General features: G+C 39.3%; 1 protein-coding gene across 3 annotated transcripts; it reads left to right on the top strand.

Annotated features, from left to right (window-relative positions):
• Nucleotides 1-2,084: 2,084 nt before the first annotated feature.
• LOC113569105 (bromo adjacent homology domain-containing 1 protein) lies at nucleotides 2,085-23,359 on the top strand. Of its 3 annotated transcripts, XR_014124476.1 has the most exons (8): nucleotides 10,144-10,267; nucleotides 13,163-14,884; nucleotides 16,732-17,087; nucleotides 17,183-17,342; nucleotides 18,500-18,579; nucleotides 18,824-18,915; nucleotides 19,058-19,536; nucleotides 19,624-23,359. XR_014124476.1 is itself a non-coding variant. In XM_081717232.1 (7 exons), exons 2-7 carry the CDS (start codon nucleotides 13,183-13,185, stop codon nucleotides 19,242-19,244), a joined length of 2,577 nt encoding a protein of 858 aa, XP_081573358.1. In that variant the 5' UTR covers nucleotides 2,085-2,240; nucleotides 13,163-13,182; the 3' UTR covers nucleotides 19,245-23,359. The 3 variants fall into 3 exon arrangements, 2 of the variants coding, with proteins under 2 accessions (XP_081573358.1, XP_026853038.3); XM_081717232.1 differs by lacking the exon at nucleotides 10,144-10,267 and adding an exon at nucleotides 2,085-2,240 and having other exon boundaries at nucleotides 19,058-23,359; XM_026997237.3 differs by having other exon boundaries at nucleotides 19,058-23,359.
• Nucleotides 23,360-23,398: the final 39 nt, after the last annotated feature.

The following is a 23,398-nucleotide window of genomic DNA, read 5'->3' as shown; positions in this document are numbered from 1 at the left end:
TTTTGCCCCTCCTCATTGTTACAGGGACAAGTTTCCAAATGATCAAGATTTTAGCCGTTCAGCAAAAGGCTGTGGAATCACATCACAGTTCAGAACCAGCTAACATTGCACGTCATCATCATAATGAGCACTCTGAAGTGTTCCATCGAAGCACCCATGGCATCCTGGCTGCAATGGCAATCTTCCAGGTAGACTGCATTATGTTTCTGATTCTTCACCTAAGGTTTAGTCCGTATGACTTTCCTGCTTGGTCAGAGTTGGAGTTCTTCATTACAACATTTTATGCAGCTACCATCCCCTATATCTATGGTATGGGACATAACTTTTTCTCATTTAATCATATCAAAAGTCATTGTTTAAATTTAAATGATGTTAAGGACACCCCTCATATACATCTTCATTAGGTCTTTTCTTTTTTGTGCATTGTTACTTCATAGCTAGAATTTTCTCTGGACAGTAGACTTCCACATTGTCCATTAATTTTGACTAGAATTCAGATTTGCCTGTGCAGTGCCTGAGAGGCAAGCTTCACATTCAGTGCTGCACACGAAGGCGTTAGGATATTCCAGCTACATTCATTACATTCACTTTTGAACAAAAGAGTCTAATTTTGAAAGAAAACACACAAATGTAAATGCATTAACCTTTTTACACATCCAGTGAGTTACAGAACAACCATATTTGAACAATTAAAATCTTAACTATACAGTAATAGGATATATAACCTACTGCTAAAAATATAGATCTAGGAGAATGACATTGTTTGCTTTTGTAAGCAGGCTTGAGAAAAATAAATATTTATTTTTTATGGTGTGGTTATTATATATATTCTGATTTCTATTTATTGTTTATTATTTGTTATTATGTAATTGTATTATTTTAAATGTTTTTTGTTTGATTGTATATTAAAAAATGCAGACAATATAACTAAGTAAAAATTAAGTTAACTGCAGTGCAAACAGATAAGCATACCAAGTGAAACATGTTATCGCCAAAAACCTAAGTAAGGAGAGTGACTATATACAGGGACTCTGTTTTGCCCCTGAAATTGTCTTAATTGTGCAGTGTGTGCCCATGTCATTGAATAAATTCTCTGAATTCAGCACATGGCTCTGTGCCTAGCATACCCCCATCACAATATGAAAATTGGCTTCCTTTCACAGCAACACAGTGAGTGCTAAGATCTTATTTACCCTATTACCACTATCACTGAATGAAAAGTCCTGTGAATGTCATTTGCTTCTTTTGACAAGTGCTTGATATAATGCATTTCACTGACAGCCTAACAATGAGCAGCATAACATTGCAAACACACACCAAAATGCTTGTTAGCGTGTGGCTACTGGGCTATATGTATGTTAGCCTCAACAAGCTTCTCAGAAAGGGGCTACCATTAATAAATGCATTTTTAGATTATGAATTGTTTTATGAATCATATCTCAAAACCAACATATGTGTTTGTACTCTCTCTCTCTCTCTCTCTCTCTCTCTCTCTCACACACACACACACACACACACACACACACACACACACACACACACACACACACACACACACACACACAAAACAACTAAACATCAAAACTGTACAAAATTGAAGTAATTCTATATTTTGTCAAACAAAAAACAAAAAGTTTATCTTCTGGGTTAGGATCTGTGGCCAGTAGAATAATTTGTGTTAGATCCATAAAGGGCTGCATATCTGACACCAATCAAAAGTACACTGTAAACAATAGAAGGCTTATCTTTCCTTTCTGAAGTAAAAACATCACACACTGGCATAGGTATAGGCTGCACAGACCGCTGCTTTTGAATGAGCAGAGATGCAGCAGTCTTGCATATAAGGCGAGAGATGTACTGCAACACAAAGACAACCGTGAACCTAACAGTTTAAGGACATTCTTTCTAATTAACAACGGATATGCCTACCTGACAATTTATTCGTCTATTCTTATTTAAACCACCAATACGACACGTTAAAACCATTTTGGTGAAACTCAATGTGGTCCCTTTAAGGAATATTTTCACATGTGATCGGACATAAGAGTGGCGATGATGCAGTTAGGCAGAAATACTGTGTTGAATAAGAGGTTGGGTCCTGCTCTCAAGACATTCAAAGAAAAGTGCTGTCTGAATGGTACACTCAACTCAAGAGTTAATCGTAGCTTACTGCACAACAATACAGCACAATACATAGGCTTGGGACTCCCTGCGCCAGTTTATCAAACCACGACTCTGAGGTAAGTTACTGCTACGTGCGCAAAGGTATATTCTTCCCATGTAGTAACGGTTTGAGGCTACAGTATGGGTCTAGATATCTTACAATTAACTACTAGCTAGCTAGTTAATACTCCATTCTATCTTATAGACTGACAAAACACTTATGTTTTATATCCTCTGGCGCCGCGTATAACCACGGAGACAGTGGAAGCACGTCGGTGTGTAGAGTTGTTTTCCTCAGTCGCTGAATTATTTTGAGGCATCCTCGAAAAGGGGCAGGGTGGTAGCTAGCTCCACGCGGAAGACACCAATAAATAGTCTACCCCACGTTTATTTTTTCTTTGTGGAAAAACGTGCTGATAGAATCCTGCATCAAAACAATTTTCAACATGCATTTACTCAGAATTTGTCGGATTTGAATTCACTAAAGGGTGAGTGTCACGTTGATGGGTTTCCTTTCAGTCCTCTGTGTTAGTCGTGGTAGCAGGCAGCTAACGTTACTTAAATGTGTAGCTCCCCAGTCAGACAACAAATAGGTAGGTGGCTGGTTAACAAGATATGAAAACTGTTGTAAGTTTACCCATACGAATAAAAAAGCGAGTAAGTGACTTAGTGCATGGATTCATTAACGCCAGCAAGTGCTTAGAGTAAATTATTCTAATGTATGGTCGAAGGTCACGGATCATGGCTTGTAATTAGTTAGCTCATTAGTGTCGCGCGCGCGCGTGCTTGTGTGTGCGTGCGGGCGTGCGTGTGTGTGTGTGTGCGCGCGCGCGCGCGTGTTTAAAAGACACATGGAGCGATACGACCACACTGGCGTATAAAAAGTGTCGTTATAGTAGTACAAGAGTAAGCAACTGCAGTCCACGCCTCATCATTTCTGAGAGAATTTGTGGCACATGGTTGTAACTGTTGGTGAGTGTTCTCTTTGTGGTTAAAACATGCCACATGCCAACATTGCTTTGCATTACGTAGAAAATATAACCTATCCACACAGCACGGCATCAAGGCAGGATCTCACGGAGGGGGCTTATCGTGAAATCAAGGCAACAACCACACGTGGCTGGCCGAATGTACCAGTGTGTTGTAGTCTTCGCGCTTCAGACATGTATTACCGCAGGTGCAAGTAGTGTAGCTAGCTAGTTGTTCGTGATGCACGAGACTTGGCAGGCTTTGGTGACGTTGTCATTGGTCAGTAACGGGGTACCTCCGTGCTGACTCACAATCTGCTTTACAAATACTGTGCGAGTCCTGCTTGGAGGACTGTAGAGTAATAGCGCTATTATCTGACATTTCCAGCGGGCACAGCAGTTAAATTATGCAGGCAAGTATAACAGGGGATCACAATGTTTTTGTATGGTAAGCTATTGCGTTATTCTGTGAGCAGATTCTAATAAGCAACCGTTCTCCAGTTTAGGTGAGTGACAGTATCAAAACTTTGACAATTATAACATGGTAATACAATACATATTGGTAACGAAATTAATGTTTCATAATAACAGTAAATGCTCTGTAATAACAAACTATAAATCATTACCATGTACTTTATCACTGAAACCTATTTATTTTCATAATTAACATTTTAAGCATTTGGCAAATTCTCATTATCTAGAGCAATGTACATATATTTTTGTAGTGTGTGTGCTTCCCAGGAATTGAACCTGTGTGATGTTGTTAAAACACTAACATCAAATTAGGAATAATGCAAAAAGAAAGCAAAAATAAGTACAAGAACATGAAAAAATGTCAGCTAGAAATACAGTAAACAATCGTCAGTGACACGGCCCACTGAAAACACAAAAGTACAGGCCTGTGGCAGTGTGAGATCTTAGTGTTATGAGGTGGAAGTAGATTAAGGCTCTCCACATATTAAATATATGGCTGTCAAAGCCACTGAAATGTATTAATTGAATGTCACATTATATATATCTAGGTGTAGTGTATTTCATACATATTTTTTAGGCAATTTAGTCTTAAGAGTGTTATGCTAGGATCAGACTACATGATTTTTTTTTTTTTGTCATCACTGTCAGATTTAGATTTAGCAAATATGGCTTCATAAATTCTTGCAGAGTCTTGGTCAGAAGACAGACTCTCACACTTCAGTTGACACCCAACCAAGATACCAATCACAGTTCTACCACTCACACTCCACAACCAGTTCCCTGTTCTCAATCACCCATTTCCTGATTATTTATCCCTCATCACTCATCATTTATCCTTGTTTTCCTTCAGTTAGTTCAACCCACAGGTACCATCCATCAGTGCTTCTCATTAGGCTACACTGAAACTAAAGCCTCGCTCATTCTACAGTAGAGGAGCACTTCTAAGCCACCCTGTGTTATTTGAATGCCTTTTTATTAATGAACCTGTGCCGCACTACTCTGTTGCTACGTCACATTAGCAAAACTACACATTTGATGCCGACCAATCGTTCGTGACCTTCTGAGTTGGTAGGTTGTAGGGGAGGAAGGGCCAAACATTGTCAGTCATGTCTACAGAAGAACTAGGTGTAATAATTACAGCCTTGTGTTCCAAAAAGAAAAAGAAATTACAGAAAACCTGTTTTGGACTCATTCCTGGGTGTCATGAAGAGGACAGTATGGGCTCAGATTGTTGACACAGCTTAACGTAGCTTTTTTCTGTATCACTGTTCCACCTGACAGCTACTACAGCACTATCCTTCTTTCTCTTCTCCATGTTCACACATGTGCACAAGAGAGCCCATACTGGACAACATCAAGGAATACATAGGAGCTGTTGGACTAGACACGAAAATACAAAAACATCTGACATGCTAGACGTCTTGTCAGGGCATCCCAGACACAACATTGCTGTTCTTCAGTGTAGGATGAACATAATTTTCTTTGTTTCCCAGATATGTGCTCTTTCTGGGACTTAAAAATATGTCCAGCTATGATTTCTAAAATGCCGAACATTGATCAGACTGCTTCTCAGTGTGTGTGTGTGTGTCTCCTTATGCTCACACCCCACCATCTATACTCAGATTCAATTACTTTTTAGGCTTGTAAGTCTAATAAAACATAAATTAAAACAAATCTGTCAGAATTATAGGTGTGAAATAGCCAGAGTTTGTGTGGAAATCTGTATTAGAGTGGATTGCACATCTGACTTTTTAAAATGGCATTTTTGTATCTAAAGTCCCTGAGGACAATTGTTATTTGTCCTGTAAGTAAGTCTACTAAATACATTTGTTAAAAGTGGTTATACAAATGTAACCACCTCCTTCCCTCTTGCCATCCTGTTTTTTGAAAACCAAAATATGGTCACCCGACAGTTGTTGCACTACATGCTCATTTGCGTCTGACACTGGATATTTGTTGGCTACAACAAATTCATATCAGGCTGAAATTATGTAGTCTGTTTCTGGCATAAGTTTAATATTACTTATTGTCAGTATGCACTTGTATTGTGTATTATCACAGAGGGGATTGTGTATAATTCATCTGTTGCTGTAACATTCCCTGTTTGATGGGTAAAAATCACACATTGATAGCAATGAGCAAGACTTGTTTAGGATGCCAAACACATGGCAAGGTTTAAACTAATCTTAATGCTAACTTAACTAATTTATAGAGCATTTAAAGGACTGCTATAATTGATTCTACAGTTCTTGGTAACTTTTGCCAGACTAGGGTTAATCTCTTTTCCATCTCATTCCCTCAATCCACACCTTTTTCTAAAACTCCTCTTTCAAAAGATATGCATTCCTAGTGGTAATTTTAGTATTCTATGTGTGTTGTGCACATGCAAAATAATTGACAGGCAGGATGGCCCACCTTCTGGTAGAGAAGTTTCAGGATAGTCCAGGACAGTCATAGACTTAAAAAAATATATAATAATTTGCATATAGTAGCTTTAACACACTGCCATTCATCCTAAGAAACTAAATGTGTATTTTTCACCATTTAATAAAACATTTTTTTAAATAAAATAGAAAAAGGATGTAAAACCTTTAGTATTGTATAGTAAATTAGCAATGATTTCTTAGAATCCTGCCATAGAGTCCTTTACAACTGTACAATCATCTGTATTAGATAACATGGGGAAAATGTTTATAATTTTTCTTTTTTGGTGTGTTACCAGGAAGAAAATGATTTTTAAAAATAGCAATTTTTCTCATTTTGCATTTAAAACCAGTGCTTCATGCTTGGACATTATTTACAGCCTGGTTGATGCTTTGAGATTAAGGGGTCATAAAAACAAGTAAATTGTGGTTTCTTCAAGGATTCTTTTTAGGACATTAAATGAACAGTGGCATTTGTTAGGCACAGCCGACACTATTGGCCAACTAACCAAAATAATATGTTACATTTGTCTTACATAAAGATATTAGCTTACTTCAGCATCCTGTGTTTGTTTTTATTGCATGTATAATCTCCTTGGTGGATTGCTGATTTTTTGTCTTAAAGACAACAATATCCTACCTAATACATGGAGGGTCTGCTCAGTCCCTCACTTCTACAGTCACTCCTACTAGTCAGAAGAGAGAGCAAGCCTCAGTGCACTGGAGTATGACTGATAATGAGGGTTGTTTATCCCACTTGCATCAGCCAACATTACAGTGCTGATGTCAATGCCTACATGCGCTTAGCCTGCTTACTGTGTCATATGAATTCACATATTGACCTTTTTAAAGTAATTTGTAAATGCGTAAAAAGACAAGTGAAAATGATGAAACTTTTTTCACCCTCAACCAAAATACAGCCTTTCACTTCCATGTTATGTTTATTTAGGAAAATTTCACCATATTGACTACTGAGACGACATCTGATTCTGCAGACTCATTTGGACATTTGGAGCTGCATTTCTGTTGAAGTTTGTTGACATATGGCATGAAAAGGTTGCATGAATCAACATTTAATGTAAACAAAATGCAGAGATGTCTTGCTTTCATAAATGTATAATTAAATAAGTAATTTTTCATTCTAATGGGAAATTTAATAAGTTTGGGAGTCATTGGAGACTCTCTGTAACATTTCATTGTTTGTGTGTGTGTGTGTGTGTGTGTGTGTGTGTGTGAGAGAAAGAGAGAGAGAGAGAGAGAGAGAGAGAGTGTGTATATTAATAAATGAGCAAAAGACTACATAGACTATCAGGGATAGTAACCAGTGGACTGTTTTTCTGAATAGTGGTACACAATGGTTGTTTACCTAAGTACAAATACATCAAACATTTTAAGTGTTTCATAAAAGGCTTTATATCATTGCTATTTTACAGTCTCTCTACTCTTTATCATGACAAATATACATTCTTTCAAAGAATGACTGGATAAAGTGACAGAACAGTGAAATTATTGTGTCGCAGAGCTCCACATCCATGCTACATTGATCCAACAAGACTGATGACAGAATTAACATTACGCCTCTTTTTAGCATCAGATATTGCCAATACTTAAGACATTTGTCTCTTGTTGCAATGAGCAAAAACATTTGACACCTATGACATTAGTTATTAACTTCAACGGTTATTTGGCTGTTGATAAGTATTATAACTGCATTGGTCCAACTCAAAGTTCTGCAGTGTATTGACCTGCTACTGGCTATTGACCGGTTTGCCAAAGTACCATGCACTGAATAACCATGTCACCAACCCATCCTGCTGTGACACGGTGTGGTGAATGCTCTGGGCCTTGTTGTCTTGGTTCTGTGTCTGCTGTGGAAGCCTGCAGAGTATAATCATATACGTTGCATATACACTGAGCCAAACGTATATGATTATACTCTGCAGGTTTTAAAGAAAAGACAATGCATACATCTCCTCTAGTCATCCCTTTTCATGATTTGTTGAATGTGTACTTGTATCAGCCAAAAATGAGCATTTTCTTATTATGTCTGCCCAATACAAATGCTAGAATTGGTAAATGCCACTTTCAACACTCTAAATCCTTTGTTTCTTTTGCCAAGGTGTACATGAACACAATTTTAATATGTGTAGTTATGCTATTGTGGGTCATCAGAATAAGTTTTCATGTTATGTTAAAAGATTACAGTATGTTCTCAATGTTCCCCCATTCTGCCAACTGGCAAAATTTGACTTAAAGCTAGTTAACTGTTCACATTTGAATGAATGCAAATTGTACCCATGCTCATAAACTATTTAATTATCTAGTTTTCCACTTTTGTTAACTTTTTTTTTCTCCAAGCAAACCTGTGACATTTGTCCCACCGTTCATCATACAAATAATAATACTAATATATTTTTTGTTTATAATGTGCCTTTCTCAGACCAACGAATGTTTTACAATATGAAAAACAAGTCAATGAAACAAAATTGAGAAAGTACACTTAGCTATGCATACATATAAAATAAAGTAACAAGACATACAGGTGTGTGTATTTATGTGAGTGAATTAAGTGACAGTAGAAGGGGGTGACTGCTTACTTTGACATTCATGGAGTGGTACTGTATGAAAAGAAGTGTAGATTTGAAAGAAGAGAGTAGTAAAGTTCTGACAATGAAGCGGTAGGGAATTCCAGAGTTTTGGGGACAAGGCACTGAAAGCTCTTGGACCCATAATTTCACAGTTGTGGCATATTGACCTGAGCCAGCAAATCTAAGAGTGGGATGGTATATGTGTGGATGAAGAGGTTCAGAGAAAGAAACAAGGAGTTGAAATGAATATGGGCAGATATGGGAAGTAAATGAGTAGAGTACTGGAATACTGGTATGTGTAAGCAGCTGATCTCTGAATTCTGGATATACTGCAGTTTATTGAGAGTTTTAGCTTGAGTACAATAATAAGAAGGCATAGATAGCCAATTAACATTGCACAAAGAAGTCTATAGATATTTTGTATAAAATATTCGGTATTAATCCAGTATTAATTTCATGTATGCTATCTTGTGTATTTTGTGTTTTTCGTGTGACTATGAATAGATTTAAGAAAGGAAAGCTTTCCCAAGCATGGTACCACTTGGGCACGTTGGTCCACAAAGAAGAAGTGTCGCGTTTTATAGGAGCGTAGACTGTATACTTGTCTCTAAATAGATGACCAGACTACTGAAGATAATAGACTTTTTGAAAAAAAAAAAAAAAAAAAAAGTTAATTCGGAGTAGCGGAAAGGATTATAAAACACAGTAAGCCTACCGAAGGTACATCACGAATACTTTGGCAAACGACCCATTTTCTCCGGAAATCGAAGGTTTGCACAAAACACACTGAATGTAGGCTAATTAGCGTTTGTGGTAGGCTCTGACAAGGAAAAGCGAAAGTGAAGCCTGTGCCGTACTGTGATGAAAACAATCGACCTGTGCTGCAGCCTTCTGAGTTCCTTTTTTTCCCTGATACAATGCCAAAAATATTGCTAATTACACGGTATCATACCTGAAACTGAGAGGACTGAAATAAATATTAAGCGCTGTTGACCTTTTTGAATCCCAAAGGTGAAAAAATATTTTACGTCAGTCGTTTAGCTATAGTAGTGTAGTAGCATAGTACGTGTGGAGTTAAAGAATGTTAAGAGTATTTTTCTTTTTATCGCGCTTCTCAGTCTGTACATAGCACATTATACATAGCCCGTTATGTGGTTGCGCAATATTTAAAAATAAAATTCCCAACTATTAGAAGATATAGCCTAGAAGTGCATAGACCTATTCTTTTTATTAATGATTTAACTTTTAAAAACTAAAAAGACCAACTATTAAGACGTTTTGAATAAAGCAGTTTCTATATAGTAGCTTATAACTTTGCTTTAGGACAGTGAAATAGTAGCTGTTTTACTATTTTGTGCAAACCTTCTCAAGACTGAGTGGCTAAACTTACACATTGAGAATTATTTACAAATAGTTATTGCTTGGAAACAACAACTGGCCCTTTCCCCATTGGATGACAAATATGTCAAGCTCCGCATGCCTGGTTTGCAATTGGTGCAGATGAAGTTATGTGCAAATCGGTAGTGCCGAACCAGGAAGAGGACAGCGGGCAGTCAGCGTCCCCCCCCCCCCCACGCCAAGCGCGACGAGAACCTTGCCATTTAAAAAAAATCGACCTCTTTCGACGGCTGTCTGGATTATGTTTCTGATTGTGAGTATTTTGGGCTTTTTAAAAACACAACTTAAAATGGTGCACATTTTTTGCTGTATCTGTATGCGACCCTCTCCAGGACGAATTCATTTTCTCTTTGGCAAAACATTGTGAAGAGGGCGGATTTAGCTGCATCGTGGTATTACTTGAGGCTATTTACGCAATATCTCTGAAGAATCACCACTTCGTTTTGGCGTGTTTGTTCTGCAATGCTTGATCATCGCTAAAATGTCATTTTCCTTCACCGATGAGCCACACTACACCGACTACATCGTAGGGTGTTATTTCTCCTTCTGATGTAGGCTGACGTCAAGTCAACTATGTCAGCCCGAGGTGTCGAGGAGAGCGCACAGAAGAGCAAACATCGTCTTCTCTCATTTGTCAGTTGCTGTGTAAACTTAGTGGTATACCGTGCAAACGAATGGGGTTCGATGCTTTTAATGCAATCGGTAGAATAGATTATAGCAATGCCGGTGGAAATACTGTTGCAACGAATTGTGTAGGCTACGATTTGTTGCTTAGCTCTTCTAACTTCTCTAGGCTCCTGTTTCTCCGAAGATCCTGGCATTTGCGGGTGCGATCATATTAAAGAAGAACCTGCCCAGTGCACATGTCAGGTGCAGCAGTGGCAGTATTTCCCGGGGCAGCATTGTGATAAATCGCCAGGCCATCTTGCGAACTACCAAGTAGACGAGGCACGACAGAAATATTTCGCTTATGTAAAACACAAGCATTGGCTAGTGTACTGTTCAAAACAAGTGGTAAGCCTAAAACGTGTTATTGTTATGGTCAAATATATTTGCGGCTTATGATGACTAATGGGGGAAAGGCCAAGCAGTTTTGAAGTGAAGTGAAGAGGGAGTACAACGTAGACTAGTTATAACAAATTGTTACTTGTTTCTTAGGGTGACGGCCTAAAGCAGTAAAAAAAAACAACAAAAAAACAAAACAAAAACGTTTAGCTGGTCATTTATCATCTAAAATCTTGCTTATGTTGGGCTACTCCGTAACTAGGGAAGAGGTATTCCCACCGCTGAACTCTGTCATTAACTGTTATAACTGATTACTTACTTTTGTTATAGCATATTCAGCGTGGAGACTTCAAATAGGTTAAACTTTACATTTGCAGATTAGTTCATAGCTATAGGCTTATAAGTGAAAATAAATAGCAACTTATTCTTTATTCATGTTCTACAACAGAATACTTGGTACTTGATTATGATGAAGTGACATGTTTATTCATTTCAGAACTTTAATGCAATTTCTGTTTTGTGCTTTAAATGAGAGGTGACAGTACAGTACTCTATAGTGCACATTTTCTTTGTTAGTCACACTATGCAAACAGAAGTTACACATAAATTATCGCTTTGTTTTCCTTAGATTTCCATCTGTACCTTCTGTAATCAAACAGTGAATGTTCTTCATTTTGATTGCATTTTTTGTGTGGGGAATGACAAATGTTTAAATATGTGGACATGTAAAAATATTTTGAACAGTTTATCAGATTTTGGATTCAGAAGATTGATTGTTATTTTCTTGGTTTATTTCTCTCAATTATTTACTCATATATTTACTAATGTAGTTGAAAGGGTAGGCTTATATGGATGGTAGAAGGCAGATTTTAAAACATACAGAATACAGAAAAATATCTTAATCTGACCTCAGATTAAGAATAAAAACGAAAAGTTGTCATTAGGAGTGAATAATATGGCCTAAAATATGTATCAAAATATAATTTTATGTTAACTGTAAAAACAGACAATGGATCCATTAACACCATATAAAAATAGACAATGGATCCATTAACACCATATGTACATTGTTAGCCTGTTCTTGGTGTCATTAATATTGCTTTCATGCACTGTGTAATGATTGACGGTTAAAGGCCAGTTCAGTCATACAATTTCAGACAAACATGTACTGACTGTTGTATGACTGCTGAATTCAAAGTTTATGGTTATACAATTGTGTGTCACAGGACTGCATTCTGTTGATGAGTTGAACAGAATTTATTTAAAGGTAGAAGATTTTGTGGCCTCTCGGGGCATTATCATTTAAAACTCAAGAAACAGGTTTATAATGTTATTCTGTGCTATGTTCATAGCCATACAAACACCATCTAGTTACATGATACTTTCATATAATTTGTAACACATTTAATTGTATGTTACATCTTAAGGATAATGTCCTCTGAATAAATGTTTAGTCGCAGCCTTGATCGTTTTGAGCTGATTTGACACTGAATCTCTTTCATACCGAAAGCTAGGCATTGTGTTGTCTATGAGATTTATTTATTTATCTGCCTTTTTACGTCCAGCATAAAATGGGTGTGAAATGCTGTTTTGCTGAGTCAATGAACTCCATGAACACCAGCTAGCTACCAATCCAAATATGCACCCAGATGAGCAGATGTAAATTTAGTGCAACTTAGCAGTTATTTCCTGTGTATCATATTCATTAAAAAGATAATGATGTTCCCTTAGTGTAAGAGAAGTCCTAAACTGAACAAGGCAGTGCTTTAACTATCAAATAAATTGTCTAGAATGTAGGCTTGTATAGATGTAAAGTAATTAATACAAAATCAAAAGCTCAAGGTTCTTTACAGAACTGAATAATTGACTACTAATTACACCACAAAATGAATGTTCATATCTTGGAATAAATAACGGATAATAGTGAATGTAGTCAGACACTAATCAGACTGTCCCGTCCCAGGATATTCAAATGTGACCAGAGGTCACTACACGAATAATCACTGATAGGTAGACAGAGTGATGCCATGGATAGAAAATCCTCCATGGTTCCTTGTGTTCTGTCCATGGAAAGGACTCTAGTGTTAAACAGAAAATCCAATTCCAGGCCAGCTAATGAAATTTATGCCTCTGTCCTCTTTAGATTCTGTTGGAAAGCATGTGATGACCCAAGCTCGGAAAAAGGGTTCCCTCAGCTACTGCCATGGCGAGGGTCATGACCGTGTAGATGGCTGGACCCATGGTAAAACCATGGGCAGATCTTGGCCTGAACGTTGTTCAAAAGAGCACAAAGCTCTGAAGGGGGTGGCCAAGAGAGGCAAGCAAAAGGGACGAGACCACATGGAAGGATGGATCCTCAATGAATGTAAGAGTAGAGCCAGGCTGGAGCATTCTCTGAAAAAGAGCAGGACTGCAAAGGGCGTGGCTAAGAAAGGCAAGGCGACAGTGTCCAAGAAGCTAAGGGAAGAGCGGAACAGGAAGCTCTACCCACTGCGAAGGAGGAGCTGCTCACCGGAGGCAGAGCCCTTAGGCTGCCATGTCATCCTTACCCGCCTGCAGGAGGGCAGCTTGGAGCAGGGCAATGACTTTCATAAGGACGATCCAAACACAGGCCGAAGAAAAATTCCGCAAAAGAGGAATGTCAAACCTAACAAAAAGCTAGAGAAAGCCAAGGAGTCATTGCGAATGCCATCTAAAACAAAATCAGAAGCAACTGTCAGTAAAACCCTAGCTCAGGAGCCACGCAAACGCCGACTTGCTTCTCTCAATGCTGAGGCGGTCAACAGCCTGCTGCTGGAGAAGACAGATGCGCCACTTGGCAGTAAACTTGCTAAGAGACATCTGCATGAGGTACCGCCTGCTGTTAGTGTGGACCACAATGCAAAGATATGCTCTATTTCAAAAAGGGCCACTCAAGCCCACAGGACTGAAGAGTGCCAGAGCCCCAAGCAAGCAGAGAAAGGCAAGGTGGAGGAGAGTGATGACAATGCGTTGAGACTATACGCTCCCACTCCCAGGCGCCTTGCTGGACTCAATGCTGCTGCCCTACTGAAGCTCACCAGCTCCACCACGGGGAACAAGCAGCGGGTGAAGTCGGATGGAAAGGCCGCCTGCGTGACGGGGAAGCAGGCTCCACGCTGCAAAGCCAGGGTGCGACAGCCTAAGGCACAGGGCTTCAAACCAGCCTCCCCACTTGGCTGCTGTGCGGTGTGTAAGAGCAGGGCAGGTCTGGAGTCCAGACTGAAGTGGGAAGGGGCCACCTGCCACCACCACCTAACCAAACCGGGGTTCCAGTCGCGCAGTATGATGGGATATCCCCTTAAGGTGGTGAAAGAGGAGCAGGTGGAGGCGGAGCTTAGTCCTTACTATTGCTGCCCTCCAGAGGGCTCCGTGGAGTACTGCCACAGGCTGGCACTCTTCTTGGGGCAGAAGGCCTATAGTGAGACAGATGAGCACCCCATGACCTCAGTGAAGCACGAATGCCTGGTTCCCCCGTCTTCACTGACGCACCCTGCCCTCACCCTCAGTGCCCACCCATGCTTGTGCGCAGACCCCTGCTACTCTAGTTACTATGTCCACATCACTCATCCAGGGCCGCCTTCAGCTAGCCTGAGTTCGCAGCCTCTACCTTGTGCACACAGCTCTTTGTGTCCCAGCAGGCTGCCCAGGTCCAAGCTGCTGGCCTCCTCCATGCCCCATGCCTCAGGTATCCCACACCCTGCCTTCTGCAATTCGGTGGGGTCGCCTTGCTTCAGCGAGGGTTGCAGGGTCGGCAGCTACGCGTTCAGTGCTATGCAGCCAGTCACCAGCAGGGCGTGCTCTTACGCAACAGGCTGCTCCAACTGTAGCCATCAAATTAAAACAGGTAAGAGATGCAACTCTATGCTTTAACTTTTCTTCTATTAAAATAGATATTGCTCCGAGTAACACTTAATTGGTGAATAATTTGATGTTGTTGGGTTAGACATTATAACAGACATTATATTCAACAGACAACAGTATTCATTATCTGATCCACTATTGATGTGTTTGATGATGAGGGATGCATTTCTGCATATTATCACACATTTGACTTTCTTCAGAGCCAGACCTTTACTGGCAAAGGTTTTGCACCATTGTCAAACATGTTTGTGAGATTAAAATGTCAACTTTTGCAAAAGCTGATTCTGTTAATAAGACAGCTAAGGTCCGACCAACAGAACTGGGATGCAGGTACATAGAGCTAAACTACTAGTTGCCAAACTAACTGTAAGTCATAATTTATTGTTACATTTTTAGACAAGTACATTGAGTACAAGTACATGATTCAGCATTCACAAATTAATTATGTAAAATTGTTTTAAATTACCTTGAATGCTGAAAAAGGTTTACCACTGGAACATTCCTTTTATACTTATTTTATGTATAATGTTTATGAATAATACTTAGGATTATGTCTAGCCTTGGGCCGATAAACAATAAAATAATGCGATAATTTAAATGAGTGACAATATGAAGAAAATTATTGTTTTGTTTTCAGTCATGTATCATTTCCATATGACCTTTTTAGTGGCTTTGACTTTATTTAACCCTTTGTACAAGCATTCTAATCTATGGTTAGCTAAACATTTATACAACAGAAAAGATTGCGTTTAATTATAGACAAAATAAAAACATCATCACGATTAGAACATGGATTTTCAGTGAGGCAAAGAATGCAACTATACAACTATACATATACAACTCTGGTAAATGTGACCTACTCTCCGGTACATGTGACCTACTCTCTGGTACAAGTAACCTGCTCTCCGGTACATGTGACCTACTCTCTGGTACATGTGACCTAATCTCCGGTATAAGTAACCTGTTCTCCGGTACATGTGACCTACTCTCTGGTACATGTGACCTACTCTACGGTACATGTGACCTATGTTCCGGTACATGTGACCTACTCTCTGGTACATGTGACCTGCTCTCTGGTATATGTGACCTATGCTCCGGTACATGTGACCTACTCTCTGGTACATGTTACCTCCACTCTGGTACATGTGACTTACTCTGTGGTACATGTGACCTACTCTCCGGTACATGTGACCTATGCTCTGGTACGTGACCTCCACTCCGGTACATGTGATCTATACTCCGGTATATGTGACCTGTTCTCTGCTACACGTGACCTGCTGTCCAGTACATGTAACCTACTCTCTGGTACATGTGACCTACTGTCCGGTAGAGAGTAAAAAATGGACAGTCTTGCCCGGATACTGTTACCATAAGTTTGTCAATGTTTTGGATTACAACCAACCAAACACTGGAAGCTTCTTTTGATCTCAATGTTTTACATAAACAAAAATCAACACAAGGACTATGCCTGATGTCCAATGAATTGAAATGGTTGTAGTGGTGAGTAATGCTCACTGTCTGAACTAGTCTGTGTTGTTTACAAATAATTTTATAAATCAGTAACTACTGCTGAATCAAAAGCATTTTTTCCCTGTAACATAACATTGTTTTTCACAGAATTAATACTCGCTGTCTTTGAATTCTTTGTTGCTCTCCCATTGAGATGCAGCAGATCACTTAGGCTAAGTAGCATATACAAGAAAAGGGCCACTGAAACACGAAAATCATCTAAATATACATTATCACCCAGGCCTATTTCTGTACAGTTTGAGTGATTGCTGAGGAAGTGTCAGTGTTCTTAAATGTTGCGCTTCATTTTGCAACCTGCAGAAGGCTACTCTTCACCTCAAGGGGATCATGCTTCCTCACTACTGGCAGCCCCAGCCTTGCCCCTGTCTGCCTGCCCGGTGCCCAGGTTAAGCCCATCCTCCACAGCTGTGCCGCGTCTCCTGTCCACCCTCCCAGACAACAGACAGACAGAGGTCAGGCTTCCAGGAACCAGGAAATGTCCACAAAGCACCAAACCACCCAGTGGCTCCATTGCTACGGGACGTGGCAGGCTGTCTCAGAAGCAACCTGCATCCAGCCCAGTGAGTGTGAGGCAGCCGAAAAGGGTACATCGCCACCGCGCCACAAATGGCTGGCGTCCTTTCGGAGAGCCCACAGAGAGAGAGGTCTTCATCGCGGTGGGTTTCTTTTCCCTGAAGGCGGGCATCGCGTGCCATATGGGACTGTTGCTTACAGGCGATGTGTTATCTATTGGCGATGTGTTCTTTTGCAGGGGGAAGACGAGACAGCACTGAGACAGTGTTATGAGGGAGTCGAGCGAGATGGAGAGGTGATCCGTGTCCGAGATACCGTGCTACTGCGCTCTGGACCTAGAAAGAAATCCCTACCTTATGTGGCTAAGATCTCAGCTCTGTGGGACGACCCTAAGACAGGTGAGAGGATTGTCTGATATGGTTATCACAGCTCCTCTAATGTCATGTTCATGCAAAACAAAAATATTCAGTTCTTTAGGTTTGTAAACAAGAATATTCATTTTGTCTTGAGACGTGCTTTAGAAACAGACAGTAATCCCATTATTTTGTAGAAGACATGAGAAATGAGACTGACTCCTCAGTAGGGGGGAGTCCTGAGGGACAGTTGTGGCCTGTTGTGGCCTGAGGGACAGTTGTGGTTAAGGTGTCATATTGTTTTTGTGACTAGAGAACTTATTAATGAAATTAATAAAATATTTTGTAATTGAATTTGAGAGTTTAGCTGTTCCCTTTTAAGTAAATGGAACCACAGCAGTCACTCTCTCAGTGTACTAGTAATAGTAATTTTTATTTGTAATGGTAAAATGTTTTGCCTCTCAGGCACAGACATGCTACTTGCTTGCTGATTTAGGGAATGAAATCCACTATAGATTACACCTATAAATTAAAAGTGTACACAATCACCAGATAATCTATATTAGTTTGTGGCATGCTGCATGACTCCTGCCCTTTTGTTCGTCCGTCGGGTTTACCTCATGTATCCCAGTTGCAGTTTTTCTCTGGGGCTGTTTGTATGGCAGCTTTGCACTATGGATCAGTGACTGTGGCACTGGTAGATTTATACTTTATGAGGGTCACTGTCTCTAAGGTTATCATGTGTTTGTGACTGGTTGGCAATTTCTCTACTGGATATTTACTATTCATGCATGCAGAGTGTCAGACAGCAGTATTGTAGTGTGTGTATTTGTGTGATTTTGTGTTTCAGGTTTCTTCTCGTCTGTGGTGATTTGTTCATGTGTGAGATTATATGTTTTGGTTTCTTGAAGCTTGTTTATGCCAGTAAGATACTGGTAAGGAATGTTGTGCATGCATGGAATGTTGGGTCCAGACATTAACAATAGTATATGTTGGTCCAGTGTATGTTCAAAGCATATGTGGCAACTACAGGCAGTTTGGGTGTTGAAGGACATTTTTGACAAGCCATCTTAGAGCGTATGTAGAGCATTATTGTGTTTACTGACTAAACCCTAACATTGTTACCAATCAAGCAGATGTTTTATGTTCTTCTTCTGGACATGCTGATGCAGTGGCTTCTTCTGACCTTTCTTCTCTTTCAGGAGAGCTGATGATGAGTTTGTTTTGGTACTATCGACCTGAGCACACACAGGGAGGCAGAGATCCCAGCATGCACTGTGAGGTGAGCCAATCCTGCACTGTAAAGGCAGATCACACATGTTCCAGACATACTGTAAATACACCAAAGTTCACCTTTTGCCTCGGACCGCATCCTCTATTTCACTGCTCTTTGCATCCAGTTCTTTCTCTGTGTAGTTGTAATAGCATTGAAGGAACAGTGGAATTTATTTGTGTTTTATATTTTATCTTGTGGTAACACCCCCCCCACCCCAGTTTGTCCTAAATAATATTTTGTGCTATTTCAGAATGAAATATTTGCCTCTCGGCATCAAGATGAAAACAGTGTGGCATGTATAGAGGATCGATGCTATGTTTTGCCGCTAGCACAGTACTGTAGGTGAGATATTTCGCTCTTCTAAATTTCTGAACTGTGACATGCCTTTATCTCACTGAATCCCATAATCTGCTGCCTCAGTGTGAAACATGCCCAGAGAGAGCTGTGGGTGGATGGTTGATAGTCTGCTTTGTGTATGTTTTAGATTTTGTGCCTTGGTAAAGCGCCGACTGGAGGGAGTGCCCGAGTGTGCCCCAGTGGTGCCCCGTCCCTCCAACAGTGCCATCCCCTCTCACCGACTTGTGCCCGAGGACGTCGATCCTGAGCTGGTTTACCTGTGTCGCCATGTCTACGACTTCCGTTACGGCCGCATACTGAAGAATCTGCAGTAAAAGTGTGGGCTGGCAGCCAACACGTAGCTGCAACCCACACGTGATGGAGAGCCTCCATACCTCCAGGACTCCTACTGAACCTGCTGGCTTCTTTTGTTCTAACCATCATGATTCATGGAAAGAGAGGTTTTAATTTGCTGTAAATGAAAACGGAGGCTACGAGGGTGGCGAGACGCTGAAGGGACGTCCGGTATAATTTAAAAGAAAGCTGGGAGCTCTGAAAGGGGTCCAGATACATGGGCAAGGTTATCTTTAAGATGAGTCCACATTCCCCAGAGTGGCAGTGTCTAAGGTGAGTGTTATTAGAGTGCAAATGACCGCTTTATTCATTTGATATTACCCCAACGTAGGACAAATGTAGTACTTATTTCACTTTCAGACTTGCCTTCAAGGTGAAGGGGGTATATCTCTAGTGATTTGTCTTGTACACTGGACTACAACACTGGTGGTGGGAGTTAAATGAAGCTGCCATTTCAGATTCTGAGTGTAATCTAAACTTCTGTTCTTCAAAGTGCGACTTAAAGTGTAACACAACTACACTCAACTGGAGTTCTGCAGTCACCCGTTAACTCTGGTTTAGTTTACTGGAGTATACATGTGGACAGGGGGTCAAGAGGAAGTGGACAAATCATGTTGTTGTTTTTGTTGGAGCAGATATTTTCAGTTCTGCTGTTTTCTGTGTACGACTAAGTACAGTAAATTTTACCATTCAATTTAGTGAACAATGAATTGAACCTCGAGTTCAGATGGCAGTGGGGATGTTTGCCCTTTTCTCCTCTCCATGTTTTGCCTTATTACTTGCAGGTAGCTCTGTAGGCAGCTAGTTTGACCCAATCTTCAATGACTACCACTCCTGTAATAAACCAAACCAAAGGCTGCACAGTGTTAATCACCATTGTCACTAATTACACCCCCAAAATTTGCCTGGGCCCTCGATTGAAAAAAGTGATTCACTTCTTTTCATTTTGTAATATGTTTTATAATATATTGAATTGAGATACTCAAAACATATAATGAGTATATTTTGAGTATTTCTTTAACAAACCCCTGCCCGTTTTCCCTTGCTTCTAGTTACCCTAGTGAAATTGCACTAATTCACTCCTTGAGTATTACTCTTCTCTTTTTTTGTTGCTCTCTTTGGCTCTGCTAGTAATTTTCCTTTAGATTTAGGCCTATGGCTCTGATTCCATCAACACTGCACACTGCAGTGGTTTGGTCAGCAAAGAAGCTTGAGAATGTCTCTCAGCACTCAAAGAACAAATCTCAACATGAGGTAGCCATAGTTTCTGGCTATGCAGCAGGTTTCACAGGTGTAAACAATATAGGAACTGTGTTGCTCATTGGCTAATTCTCTGTTTGTTTTTTTGCCTTGGCACAACTTTTGGTTAGTAATGGGATTCTGTGAGAGTGAGGGGAAAAACAACTCCCAAGACTCTCTAGCCTGGTATTGGGCAGCACAAATCTAAGGCTGGTAATGACCTGGAAACTACCTTTATTGAAGAATTAATACTAATAACCAGTCATATGAACACTTGTTTGTGTGGATCAGCAATACATGACAGCTCATTTATCTCATTTAACTCTATGCATTCAAATGATTCACATGATCTTCCTCTGTGCCGAGGAGTGAGTGATTGTTGCTATTGTTTGTTCTGGATTTGCTTTTTTCATTTTGCTGCATTGGGCATTGGTCCCTGGATTCTGCATTGTGTTGATTGAATCAGGGCCTTTCTGCTAAAACTATTTGGAGCTGGTATACTAAATCTCAACCTCCAAGCTTTGAATGAAAGACTTAAACTTGATCAACTCTCTTCTAGGAAATGTTGCACCTTCTGTATTAGTTAGGAACAGAAAATAAGTTAGGATCAGAACAATGCTCCGGGCTATATGAAGTCATTTTTTTCCATGCTTGTGATCTGCACAAGATAAGGAGTTGATTTTGTTGTTTAATTCTCTACCATGAACTATGTCCATGCTCATGTATTCATTATTCAAACATTGAACTTTTGTACAGTGGTATCAGAATTTCTTCTTTAAAGTAGTTTAGATGATTTTTCCAGCATTAGTGTATCTAATATATGTAAGTGTATGTTTAATGTGTACAAAATATCCAGGACCTGTTTCATTCCATTGCATCATTGGCACAGATGTTGCTGCAATTATACCTTGATCGCCAGGTCTTCTCCAAAAAAACATACAAAAAAAAACAAACTATATTAATAGTATTGTGGTTTAAAAGAAAAGCTTTTGATCCCATATTCGTAAAAAGGTTTCTCTGTTTTTCAATTTGTCCTAAGACAGATATTTTATTAAGTCTATTTCTAAAGGTAGAATATGCAATATATTTTTGGGACTATTTTTGAGGAATCTATTTAAATCAAAGTCCTTATATTGTTTTGTCTAATTAAAAATTGTTTTGATGTGGATCATAAATTTAAAAAATAATAATAACCAAATAGGCATGAGCTTAAACATGGACAGTGTTTCATTTTATTATGTTAGAATCCAAAGGTATGGAGTACTTGAGAGCCATCAGTGGAGGAAGAAAATGAAATGTACATATCTTGATTAAGGAATCACCAGACCATCTTTCAAATGAGATAAAATGTTGCACAATACATTTCTATTACTTAGGAGACTTGTAATTATATTTAAAGAAGTTATTTAACATTGAGTATACAAACTATATAGATATCTATATTTCAAGTAAACAAGTCATCTTAGTTGAAAAGTGTTTTGAAGTGCTATTGCAATACTTGTGGTTTTAATTGTCATGTTTTTGTTTGTTTGTTTGACTTGTTTAATTTTTTTAAGTTGTAAAGTCTTCAGTAAAATAACTAAATTGTTGTATTTATAGAAACCCAAGTTGGCATCAAGGGGTTAAAAACCAAAGCACTCTCTTTGATTGAGGCCCCCGTGTGTATATGCATACATGTGGGGCAGTTTTGGCAACTAGTAACTATAAAGTGCTGATGTCACTGCAGAAAGGCTTCTTTCACCATACCTTAGTGAGATAGGTACTTGAATTATCAGTTGCTGTGAATCATTTTCATATCATACAATATTCACTATACATGTGGCCTTTTCCTATTTACTGTAATTTGACTTTTGTTTGGTTTATTGGAAATGAGCCAAATATTACCTAATTACACTCGCACAACAAGTCTATCTTAAATTAAAAGCATGGTAGTTTACAAATGGTGTAAACTTCAGAATGCTGTCCTCTGAATGCATAATGGACCAAGAAGACCAGGTGACAAAACTTCACAACACTGGTTGTTTGTATATGGACACATACTGAGACTGCTATTTTTGCTTTGTTTTTTCTTTCATTTTCATTTTTGAAAAACAACAAAAAAATATTTTTAAACATATTTCATGATATTGGTTGATTTCTAGAGATTGTTACATGTGGTCTTTGAGGTTTCTTGAACACTAGATTACCAGCATGTTCCAGGGAGACCCTAAGAGCCGAGTGCCTCCTCATGGGACTCCTTCACAGCAAGGTTTTTCAGAACAGTGGTTAACTCACCAGACTATGATGGAGTGCTGACTAAACCTGGAGCAAATAGCAAATCTTTTACATGCACTTCTCTCTTCATTCTTTTCATACTTAGATGCAGGTGAATCTTCAATTCTTGTTGGTAACCATAGTAACTAGTTACATATTTTATGTGGATGTGTACATTTTTAAGGATGTGGAATCTCTCCGTATCACAGGAGTTGACCACTTTTCTGCAATGAAAATCAATGATGTGGCTTTGCACGATTCAAAATTCCTTTTTAATCATAACCACAATGACCAAAAACAAGAGGTGTTTTGGTTTTTTGGTTTCCCCTCTCCTGACCAATACTAATATTTATTTTTGTTTGCATTCTATGTTGCTAGTTTAATGCTTATTGCTAATATATATTTTGATAGAGTAGGAAAATGGATTGAAGAAGCTATTTTTGGTCACTGCGTTGGGGGGGGGGGGTAATGTTTGTATCAGACCATTTGTGTCGCTTTGTCATGCACTCGTTTTTTTCTTTTTTTCCTCAATGACAACAAGAATCCCTGCTGATTATTGTTCAAATGAAAGAGTATTTATAAAAAAAAAGTCTTTTTGTTAAAAGCAGTTTTATTTGTTTTTTCCTTGTTTGATTTTGTTGCT

The sequence above is a fragment of the Electrophorus electricus genome, chromosome 7 (assembly GCF_041902795.1).
Source record: "Electrophorus electricus isolate QZ-2024a chromosome 7, ASM4190279v1, whole genome shotgun sequence".
NCBI classification, from domain to species: Eukaryota; Metazoa; Chordata; class Actinopteri; order Gymnotiformes; family Gymnotidae; genus Electrophorus; species Electrophorus electricus.
Note: the sequence above shows the minus strand (reverse complement) of the source record. Positions and strands in the feature narration are given on the sequence as shown.

Coding starts and splice junctions, on each gene's coding strand:
- LOC113569105 (XM_081717232.1), top strand. CDS start 13,183: ATGACCCAAGCTCGGAAAAAGGGTTCCCTCAGCTACTGCCATGGCGAG. Junction 14,885..16,731: donor TAGCCATCAAATTAAAACAG/GTAAGAGATGCA, acceptor TGCAACCTGCAG/AAGGCTACTCTTCACCTCAA. Junction 17,343..18,499: donor GTGGGACGACCCTAAGACAG/GTGAGAGGATTG, acceptor CTTCTCTTTCAG/GAGAGCTGATGATGAGTTTG.